Source organism: Periplaneta americana, chromosome 15 (assembly GCF_040183065.1).
Source record: "Periplaneta americana isolate PAMFEO1 chromosome 15, P.americana_PAMFEO1_priV1, whole genome shotgun sequence".
Taxonomy (NCBI): domain Eukaryota; kingdom Metazoa; phylum Arthropoda; class Insecta; order Blattodea; family Blattidae; genus Periplaneta; species Periplaneta americana.
In genome coordinates, this window is record NC_091131.1 from 61,514,272 (window position 1) to 61,526,369 (window position 12,098).

The following is a 12,098-nucleotide window of genomic DNA, read 5'->3' on the forward strand; positions in this document are numbered from 1 at the left end:
TTACACATCATGTACAGCATGACCCGCCGAAGTGGTGTGCAACTAGAAAATGGGTCACAATCTTGCTATCTATCTGCTGTATTTGGAACCCGAATCATGTAAAGTGAAGTGGGTAGGCATTGGCTACATACATACATTTTGTAGGAATCTCTAGTAGTTAACATTGTGTAGTAAGTCTGTCAAGAGTATTAGAGACCGACAAGAATATGCCATACTATTTAGTATGATCTTTAATCTAATTCGTGATAAGTTTCAACAATGTGTGTTTCACATTTCCTGTGTTGAGAGATATGTTGTGAGTGAAAATTTTGTATGGTGTAAAGCTGTATTGTGGAAGGACAAAAAGTGGCTAAGTTGTCTGTGAAGATCAGTAAATGTCCTGCAGAATTGTTGTAGACTGCCTCTGTGGTCTGTTCGTCAGCATGCTGGCTTCCAGATCATGAGGTCCCGGGTTCGATTCCCGGGCTCGGCTCTCTGTGAATTTTTCTTGAAGAAGAAGAATTCCCTGGGTGTCTAGAATCTGGAAATTTGTATGAATGTGAGTGTGCCGGGTTAATATTAAATAACCAATCATCACAAATATGTTGTTGTTGTTGTTTTCTAATGCCAGGCGTTTGACAATAAAGTCATTTGACCTCTTGCACTCCAATATTTTTCAAAGATATCATGGCCAGCCACTGAAGCACAGATTTTGAGGTGTTCCGAATCCATTTCTTGGTTTGAGTTGCACAATGGGCAGTTAGGGGACTGATATATTCCAATTCTATGCAGGTGTTTGGCCAAACAATCATGGCCTGTTGCCAATCTAAATGCAGCTACAGACGATTTTCGTGTTAAATCGGGAATTAGCTGTGGATTTTGATGCTCATCACCAGACATCGGATTCTAGGGCAAATGCCTATTTTGTTTCTTTAGGAGAAAAGTAAAAATAATTATTAATATTTGTGTTTCATGGAAATTGAAAGGTATTCAAAGAGTTTTATGGTGCCCTAAAATGCCCTAAAACGGTTATTAGAGCCTAATTTGTTAATATTCGCCTAAAAATGCCTAACTCACTGTAAAGTTTCGCATTTTACTCTTACTTTTTATAATTTATACATGCATTCACTGCGAATTTTAAGGCATTTAAAAAGTGGAAAGTTTGCTTCACACCGGCCATGAAACCATTGATAAAGGAAACAAAATGTTTTGAATCTCACGACACTCGCAATAGATTTCACCGAATTTAACATGTTTGGAGGCATAAATGCCGACAAAGAACCAACCTTAGTTTTGAAGCAGGCAACAATCACAACATGTGCTGCTACCGATTCAGAGATATACTATACTATAAAAATGACTGTTTTCGGTCTGAAACCGATTAGCTGTACTGCCCTTCAGAGCGTCATAAAATCACAATTTTTGGAGAAAGAGTGTTTTTGAAATATTTATGAAAAGTCGTAAAACTGCGAATTAGTAGGGTAAACCGTTACAAAATATTTAAAAGAATGGCCCTCCTAGTGTTAACACTACCAGAAAATGCAACAATAAGTGGAACTTTGTATTTTTGCGCCTGCTTTCAAAATGTTTCTCAGTAACAAAAGGCAAAGGTTAACTGTGAAGAATTTAGAAAAAAATTCTGGTGGTGTACTGTGCAGATAATTATAATAAAGTCTGAGCATGGAACTGAATTTCAATAACTTAAAATGAGTAATCTTGATATCAATAATCATTATTTCATTAGTTTCAATATATTAAATTTGTGCAGCTCTGTTTATAAATATAATATAGTATTCTTTTTTAATGTTTAAACATACTTTTTTGTGCGTATTTTAGTGTGTAACTAAAAATTTCAGTGAAAGAAATAAGTATGATACCTTGATGTGCCTAAAATGCCTATTTTCATTAAAATAGAGCCTAATTTTACAAATTTTGAGCTTATTTTAGGCGCCTAAAACTGCAATTTTTAGTGCCTAAAAATCCGATGTCTACTCATCACAAATATAAAAAATACATCAGGACTGTCGCTGGGCAGTAACCTGAAAACACGTTTCAGCGTCACATTGTTGACATGTAACTCCATCTGTTAGCACAACCGTAAAGCATCTAATAGATGCTATAGAGTTATCAACAATGGAAAAAAAAAAAAAAAAAAAAAAAAAAAAAAAGGAGAAGAAATTTGTATTGCTGAATATGAACATCATTGATGTTTTACTATTTTTGTTTCAAAACTTTGTAGACAGGCTGTAATTTGCTTATGTTAAGCAACTACGAAACTGTTATCACCTAAGATAGGAAAAATCATAACAGTAAAAATGCTAACAAACTTCTCATATGAGTAATTACCTCTCTAATGCTACATATTGTATGTAGCAATCTTGGGTTTCATTCATAGTGAGAGAAGAGGAAACTTGGATGGACTGTTATCAGGAGTGACAGCACTCCACCATGCTGACTGCATGGTCAGAAAGGCCTGCTGTTCGTAATTGAGGTTGGAACTGACAGAGTGTGATTCTGTGATAAATTATGTTGTCTCTCATTTGTAATTTTTTTTCTTCATTGAGTGGTGCATATGAAATAATTATTGTCACTTGCAGGTGGCGAGTAGCTTAACACAAGGAACCACAGCAGGCCAGTTGCTGGCTCAGGGAAATGGCGCTTACCTTATCCAACAGGGAGTTGATCCCGACACAGCCCACACCCTGATAGCTGCTCAGAGAGCAAGTCCCCAGACTGTGACAGCTGTAAGTACAGTAACTCAGGCCAACTGCAGTCTTTGGACTTTTCTTTTGGAGATACTCAGGTTTTCCTTTGCTATTAACTTGATTTCTCTCACTAGACTACTGTAGAATACAGATATTAACGTAATTCTTCACTAATACTTAGTAATGTAGAACTTAAACATGAATGTCTCATCTTCAACAGCTATTAAAAAAATAAAATAAAAAGAATTATTCTTCCAGCAGATGGACAGCGAACTATAAGTTATTTATAGTTGTTCTTTAAAATAATATTTGTTGTTTTTTTTGGGGGGGGGGGGGTAAACGTGAAACTGAGGAGTCCGTTAAAAAGATCTGCATTAAGAATTAACAACCTTTTTTAAAATAAACTGCCAATATAAAGTCGCAATTCTTCCGAATAATGAATTCATAAAAAAATGGTTATCCCATTGGACTTGTAATTCACTAATAATTCCCGTAACTTTGACATCTTGATGGTATTATTTGGAGCTGCAATTTTCCTTTGTTTTCTACCCAGATGGGAAGGTTAACAATGAAATTCGGTGAAATAATGACATGAAAAACATAATTTCTGTTTGCTACAAATTTTATTTGGACTTCTGATATTTTGAACTTGGATCTCTAATTTGGAAAGTATGCACAAGTTTCGTTGGATTGTGTGCCTGATTCATGTACAGTAAAACTTCTTTTATATTCGGAATATATATTAAGTTATGTGACTTTCTTGTGTTAAATTGTATCTAATCTGGTTTACATGTTTCGACCTTTTATAGGTCATCCTCAGAGGATGAGGATGAGTTCTGAGGATGACCCATAAAACGTCGAAACATGTAAACCAGGTACGATAGAATTTAACACAAGAAAGTCATATAACTTAATACATATTCCGAAGTGATACAGTGTTAAAAGTTGTGTAAGCAAGATGTATTCTTTTATATGTTTCACACTTACGCTCCATGCTAGTGTATTTCGGATATTACACTTATACAATCATATTTTAAACCTGGGCGTTACAGAACGTCATTTATATGTTCTAAATCAATTTTGCTTGAAATTAGATTTGCTGTGAAAATGTAAGAACATGGAAATAGAGTACGAGTTCATTGTTCAGATGCGGCCTGCTTTGAAATTTGTGGGAATTGGAAGTTGTCCATGCTTGCCTCTAACAATCTTGAGTCATTTAATGAAGCTATTACGGTTTTAGAAACAGTGAAACATTTTGTAACACATCATGATGTAACTGAACAAATTATAGGATAGTTACCACAAATTAGGATATGGTTTATTCCTTAGGAGCAAGCAGTCCAAAATATATATATTTTTTCTTTTTGGTGAAATAATCACATATCATTACATAAAGATCACTTGGGATTAAGAAGGTAAGTCAGTTTCGTAAAATTTTCTGGACTGGAGTTTGAAATGGTAATATATTAACCAGCTTGGACTCTAAGCAGCTAAGGTGTTCTACAAAATATAATCTTACATTCTTAAAAAACATGTGAAATAAATTTCTAAATTACAGACATCAGCTCAGAGAATTTTGAGTGACCACAATGGTCCTGAATACAATAAACATGTATAATAATGTGATGTGATACATTAAAGAAAAAAGAAAGTTAATTGTTGAAGGCAAATATAAGTTGATTAATTGAAATAGAGATGATGATGTAATATTTGAAGAGAATAACTTAAGCACTGTATTATAGACTCAAAGATGGCTTCACTATGTAGTTATAAATTTCTCTTACGAAAATTTTACTAAATTGACTTCACTTGTTCTTTCCATATAGTTTTCAAATACTGTTTCAGATGTTATTAAATGTTGTTTCAGTTATATGTTTTTCTCACGCGTTTTTCCTTCAGATCTCTATAAAACGTATAAATTAAGTTATGCTGTATAATAATTTGTATTAAAAGCTTACAATTAAGGTCATATATAAAATATAGAGTAAGATCTAAGAATTATTTAGTTGTTGCTGTTATCTGGAATGGATAATATGAATATTCTTAAACCATTGGCAGTACATACCTTGACATAGCATGGGACTGAAGAGAGTATTATCAACAAGAAGTTACTTCGGCATGGCTAGACAAAACTCTTCTGTTTTATCAGATAATTTTTTTCTATCATAGTCATTCACTGATACTGTGGAAGTATATTCCAGCACAAGTGGTGAAAGTGCAAAGGTACATTGTCTACCATTCTTTGAGAGACTTCATATACTACAAACACCAGCAATTGTGGCATTTATATTTGTTAAGAGAAGATTCATTTGTGTTTAAATTCTGCATTTTGTCATTTCCATGTAAATAATGTTTTGTAGCTGAATGAAGGAGATAACATATCAGTATAACATATTACATACAGGATCATTGGGAAAAGAACTTATAGACTTTATGTAGACTTTAGAGAGAATTAGGACATACTGTACAAAGAGAAAAGAACAAGCCTCTCTCAGTTTTCACATTCATTAAATATTAATGCTGATGAACAGAGAGACTGATATGCCGAAGTGAGGAGAGAGATCACTAGCAAAAAAAATATATACAATAGAACCTCGATTATCCATCATTATGTAGGGGAGAGAAGGAATGGTTAATCAAAAACGATGGATAATCTGTTTTGCTTGTTTTTGCCTTATATATGTTGTTGTTTTCTGATGCCAGGCGTTTGACAATAAAGTCATTTGACCTCTTGCACTCCAATATTTTTCAACGATATTGTCATGGTCAGCCACTGACGCACAGATTTTGAGGTGTTCTGAATCCATTTCTTGATTTGAGCTGCACAGTGGACAGTTAGGAGACATATATTCCAATTCTATGCAGATGCTTGGCCAAACAGTCATGGCCTGTTGCCAATCTAAATGCAGCTACAGACGATTTGCATAGTAAATTGGGAATCAGCTGTGGATTATGATGCAGAGAGTTCCATTTTTTCCCTTGAGATTGTGTTATCAAATTTTGTTTGTTGAAGTCTTAAGTATGTAGATTTAATAAGTCTTTTCACAGAGTAATACGTAGATTTAGTGACAGGTCTGTAAGTAGCAGTGCTGCCCTTCTTTGCTAAAGCATCCGCATTCTCGTTTCCCAGGATTCCACAATGGGATGGTATCCATTGGAATACAATTCTTTCATTGAGTGTTATTAATTCGGAGAGCATTTTAGTTATTTCTGCTGTTTGAGATGAAGGTGTGTGTCTAAAGACTATTGATAGAATAGCTGCTTTGGAGTCTGACAATATAACTGCATTTTTAAATTTATTGATGTGGCATAGAAGATTCCTGAGACTTTCACTTATTGCAATGATTTCTCCATCAAAATTTGTTGTTCCATATCCAAGAGATCTATAAAGTGAGAAGAGACAGAACGTAACACCTGGACCTGCACCTTGTTCCCTGGAGATCAAGGGTCTGTCAGTGTATAAATGAAGTGTGTGTGTATATATATATATATATATATATATATATATATATATATATATATATATATATATAAAGAATTTTGTCACTTTTTCTGAATTTTACTACCAGAAATTTCTTAACGTCTGGAAATAAACTGTCATTTTCTTGTTTTGAAAATCTCATGGGCATCTCACAAGCAAACATTCTCATGGGGGACAGATAAAAAAGTAATTTTCTTTCTTCCACCATGTTAATAATGTCAAAACAAGTGCTTGTATAAATTTTGGCCACTCAAACGGAATTACGAGGGCTGTCAAGAAGTAAGTTTCCCTGGGACTGTTTCCAAAAAAAAAAAACACATTTTCATGAAAAGATGAATTGGAACAGATACAGTAATTGTTGAACTATTTTTCAACATATTCCCCACTGAATTGAGACACTTGTCATACCGTGAGATCAACAGAGAGGTACAGATGGCTGTTACACACTGGTTCCGATCCCAGGCGGCAGACATCTACAACACAGGGATACAAAAGTTGATCCCATGGTATGACAAATGTTTCAATTCCGGTGGGGAATATGTTGAAAAATAATTCAATAAATCTTTCCATGAAATTGTGGTTTCTTTCTTCCTACGGCCCCCAAGGAAACTTACTTTCAGGAAGGCCCTCATAATTGTGCTCGAGTGGCCAAAATTTGTAAAAGCACTTGTTTTGACATTATTAACATGGTAAAAGAAAAAAATTAACTTTTTTTTATCTGCCTCCGATCAACTGACAAGCAAACATCCTCATGGAGTGTAGTTTGTAGTGGAACGTGATTCAGGCACTATCTCTTCTTCCCTTTCACTATCGTCCTTATCACTCACATTTGTAGCCTCACACATGGTGTCAGCAGTATTGTCATCATGACTTTTTTATTTCATGCCTGGGAAGCGCCAAGTCTGTATCCAGTCACTGATTAATATTTTCTTCACCCACATCAAAGAATTGGTCATTTTTCTCAGCTAACATTTCAATGTCTTCCACTGCCATCATGTCTTCAAATCCTTGAAATTCGTCTCCAAGTTCCTCACTGTCAAAGTTATTGCCCTTGTATTGGAATGTGAGGGGTGAGTGGAGGTGTGAACTGCTGTGAATGGTAACTCAGCTAATCCTATGTTTATGTCACGTAGTAGTCTCGCACAGGATCTCTTTACATTCAAGTGTGCAGATTGAATTTTAACTGGGCTTTCATTGTTAATGTGGTGGAGGGGGGGGGGGAACAAAGTGGGAAGATAACTGGATGATCAGTTAATCGAGAGACAGATGATCGAGGTTCTACTGTGTGTGTATATATATGTAATTGTCATTGTTGAGATAGTTTGATAGCCTGGAAGAAAATAAACTCCTACTTTGATGTTTACAAAATAAAAATGATATGCATATTAATAACTTCAATAGCTTTTCACGTGGAAATAAAATTTGGGACAGTTTCTTACGCCAAGGATAGAACTTTGCACGTTAAGAATTGAATATGGACAATTTTTTATGTTGAAAATAACTGAAGAACATTATTGAAACCTGAAATTCTGAAGTTCTTTTTCCATGAGTCTATACGTATAACTTTGAGTACAACTAACGAATTTCTCATATATTGATGCTTGCAAAACTGTTTTCCTCTTTGAAATAAATGGTTGAGGGCTTTGGGAATGGTGTAAGACACCCATTGTGCATGTTCCTGTCCCTAACCTGTCCGAGTGCCAGGAGCAACTAACAGGTGTGCTCACGTTGCCTCACTCATCAGGATGCTGGCGGGGTGGCGTATATGGTCCCAGGGAACACAACTACTAACCCTTCTTCTCTGGATGGTGATGGGCATCCCAACCTCTCTCATGCCACCCGCGTCTCGCCGGCCACTGTAAGTCCCTCATCTCGCACTAACAGGTGTAGGAGAACAACTGCAGTGAACTGTTCCCAGCATGTCCAGACACTTTCTTGTTTCTTATAAATATACAGTACTTGCAAGGTTTGAATTATTTCGTATGAATGTGGTTCTTAATATGTATGTGGATTAATTCATGTTGTGGAACTTGTTTTAATTATCTCATTCATTAAATAGTAACCTAAATGACCATTATTTTCTGCAGCCATTTGCTTAAGCTACAAGGAGGGTGCAAATACCTCACTAAACACATGTTAACTCTGAAAAATACTGACTTTCGGACTATGATGAGCTTAGCAGTGTATTGTACTCTTGAAAAATATAAGCACAAGATGGAAACATCAAATAAGATTTTGTGGGCAAGATGAGACTACCTTGTATGTAATATACGTGTTATGATAATTATTAAACCTCAGAAAATAGTGAGTCAGCTTAAACTATGTAAGACGTTAGGGCTGTTTAATTAACTTCGCCCTTCTGAGTTAAAAAAAAGGGTTCGTTGTGGTTAAATTTACTGGGTCTAACTATACCAACCTCTATTTCATTTCTTTTTTAAATGTCTCGTGTATTTGGTGGCCATCTCTCACTTCAGCATACAATCAGGTTCCGTCTCTGATACTACCTATATAAAGCATCCATTTGCTTCCACGATTTCCTTGCTTCATGATAAAACAAGAACTGAATAGACTATAGTGGACTTTATGTTGTCAGCAAACAGCTGGATACATTAAGAAGATTGATTGCTTCATGATGCTTTCAAGCGTCACTTTCTCAGTCACTCCCATAAAATTTATTTTGGTTTTCATCAATCCTATATAGAAGACAACCAACATGTCTGATTAATGTAATATATTGCTAGTCAGCGGTGTATGCAACTGAGGGGAAAGGAACTGGCCAACCCACCCCATTATGTCCTGGCTTAGTTGCCTCATAAGTGATGCCTTATTGGTGTCACTTATGAGATTCCAACCTGTCTTTGGGCAGTTGACTAAACAAACAACAGGTATTGTCCCTGATAGCAGCCAGACATGTGAAGGGATATTGTGAAGAGAACACAGTTTTTCAGCAGACATTCTCAGAATACTGCTTGCTGATGATTGAATGTGATAGATCACAAATAAGTATTTGTTACGAATAGGAACGTAATGCAGAAGTACATAAAAGAAGAAAATGGGATCCCTGAATAAGTTGCTGTGTTGTTTGAGAACTGTCTGGTGTCTGAACCTGTCGATATTAGAGTTCATTTTATGAGGGATGTTGTTTACAAGTGCTGCAAGAATTGAGTAAGTGTGTTTCTGGGTGAGTCTTCTTTTCCCTCGTATCTTCTTCTTATTGACTCTGACTTCATTAGATACTAGGTAGGTTTTAGTTTTCATCAGAAGTTCAAAGAAATATAATCATTGTGTTTCTTCATTATGTTTTGGCAGTGAAATCTTGAGCAAGAAATCTTAGCAATACTTTAATCAAACAATCTTCAGGGAGAAAGCATTGAAGAAATTCTATAGAAAGTTGTACATGTTTCACAAGATCATTAAACCCATAGTTTTTAAGCTGCGTTACCTTAGGGAAATACACGTTTTCAATATTCCTGGTGTCTTTTCTGTCAATCTGCCCATTTTCAACAATTTATTCTTAATTATTGGACAGATTTTCTTCATATTCAGTATCTACAAAGTCAGTTTATCTTGAAACGATAAACGTGAAGTATAATAATTTTAGTAGAATAATTAGTAAATCTTTATTTTAAAACAAAAGACACAAAATGACGAACTCGAAATTGATCCAAATTTTTGTTTCCAAATTCTGTAGCTTTCAGGCTAAGATAAGTAGTCACACTACCTTCAATGAAGAGCTCCTCAATGTTATAGGATTAGCATTCCTGTCATAAAACCATTGCATTTGAGTGAACCAAAGCAACATTCATATCACTTCTAAATACCGATTTTCATAAATAGAAAAACATTATTACAGATGATAATATACATAGTTATTTTATGTAAATAAAAAAAATATATATATGCACTGGCCGGCAAAGAAAAGTAGATCACTTCATAAAAACTGAATCATTGTCAATAAATAAACCACCTGTTTGAGAGAGCATTATTAAATTAACGAGGTTTTATGATTATGGAAAAATGTGCTCAGCATTCTTGGAGATGTTAGATCATAAAATGCCACCTCATGAGGCACTTCCACACCAGGCCATGTGCTTTATGATTTTACAACACCGATTGGCAATAACACCTTTTATGTTTTACAAATGTGTGATGGCCGCTGTTGATGAATTATTAATGTGTGACATATTTTCTGTCAAAAGTCAACATATTTCTTTAGTTTCTTCGAATTTGAGCAAGCATAACAAGAATGGCAAGAACAGGTGGTTAAATGCATTTGTTTTGTGACTAATGCTATCAGTGTGTCATTTGGAAGCATTCAGTATGTTCTACGGCAATTCCGTGAATCCAGTACCTACCACAGACAACCGGAATCAGGCTGTGGGATGAAGGATGACAGATTTTTGGTTCTCCACGTCTTACAAGACATGACCATGGCCCAGGCTATACCATAAATCATCTTGAAGCAGTGAAGGCTGTTAGATGAGGACTCCGGCAAGCCAATTTGATCTCAAGAAGACCTACATTTGCTTCACAGTTCTTGGGTCAACACCAGAATTGAACTGCAAACCAGTGGTCAATGATGCTGTTCACAGATGATTCTTGAGTTTGCCTCTGATCACTTGATGGAAGAGAGGGAGTATAAAAAAAGTGTGGGAAGTAATATTCGCCTTGCAACTTTCCACTCTCCCAGAATGACCCAGAAGAGAAGCTGTTGCGACATTCCGCACCGCAGTAGGTCATGACTGTCTGGCTAATCACCTCCACCGCCTCGGTGTATTATCCAGCCTCCACTGCGTGCTCTGTGGATGTTCCGACACCATGGACTCAAACCACATTAAGACTTGTCCAGCACTTTCATCTGTCAGCTTTGTGGATAGGTACTGGGAGGCCAGAGAAAGAATGCAGCAGTGCTGACATCCTCTCCTTCATATTTTCACTTGCACATTGTTCACTTTATTTCGTTTTCCTTCCTTTTAGTTTTTATCGCCATTGTACGGCCAATGACTCTAGTCAAGTGCCACTGCATTGAATTAAAAAAAAAACTTTCCCTAAAGAATGCCATTTGAAGGTGGTTCTGTCATGGTATGAGGCAGTATTAGCTTTGGGTAAACAGAGCTTGTTTTCGTCTATGGATGTGCTCTGAATGTGCACTGATACATAGTGGAGGTTAGTGGGCCATAAAATCTCCTTCGCTTCCTTCATCTCCGAAAATTTCATCTTTATGCATGACATTGCCCGCCCCCATGCTGCTCACTGGTTGACAGACTACTTTCGCAGTATAGGACTGGCCCTGGATTGGTCAGCATGCTGTTCAGGCATATCCTATTGAACACTTGTAGTATATTATGCTTGTCCATAGTTTCTGACTTCACAACTTCGACACCCTGAACAAGATGCTGGTAGTATTGCAGGAAGAGTGAAACATGGTCCCTCAGGAAACATTTCAGGACCTAGTGGTTAGCATGTGACGATGAATGAAGGCCTTCTTCGTCACCAGGGGTGATAGTATCCATTATTAGGACGAGATAAACACACAATGACAGTTTTAGTGGCATAATCGTGTTAATGTAAGCTATTGTTTCAATAATTTACAAGAAACACATTATTTGAAATGTTTCATAAATTATATTTTAGAACTTAAAAATAAACTGCAAACAAAAACCATTTTGATGACGAAAATGAGGTGCACAGAATAGAATACATGTTAACTTTATTTTACAATAAGCATTTGTGAGAATGTAGAAAAAATTAAGTGATCCTCTTTTTTTGCCGACCAGTGTTGTGTATATAGGGTAGATGGAAAGTAACTGTCTACTGGACATCATTAATAAATGCTGTATATATTAATGTACAGGGCGATTCAGAAAGATGGAAACACTTTTAATTTGCTATATTTCCTGAACTATGTGTTGTATTTTAATTCTGTAAATTAC

General features: G+C 35.8%; 1 protein-coding gene across 4 annotated transcripts in view; it reads left to right on the forward strand.

The window, feature by feature from the left end:
• Positions 1–12,098, forward strand: part of LOC138715002 (DNA-binding protein RFX2-like) — a 148,460-nt gene that overhangs the window by 105,353 nt on the left and 31,009 nt on the right. For all 4 annotated transcript variants that reach the window (XM_069847373.1, XM_069847374.1, XM_069847375.1 and 1 more), the window contains 2 exons: positions 2,577–2,723; positions 7,910–8,023. In XM_069847373.1, the coding sequence (XP_069703474.1) occupies positions 2,577–2,723; positions 7,910–8,023 (261 nt within the window). The remainder of the gene's footprint in view (positions 1–2,576; positions 2,724–7,909; positions 8,024–12,098) is intronic.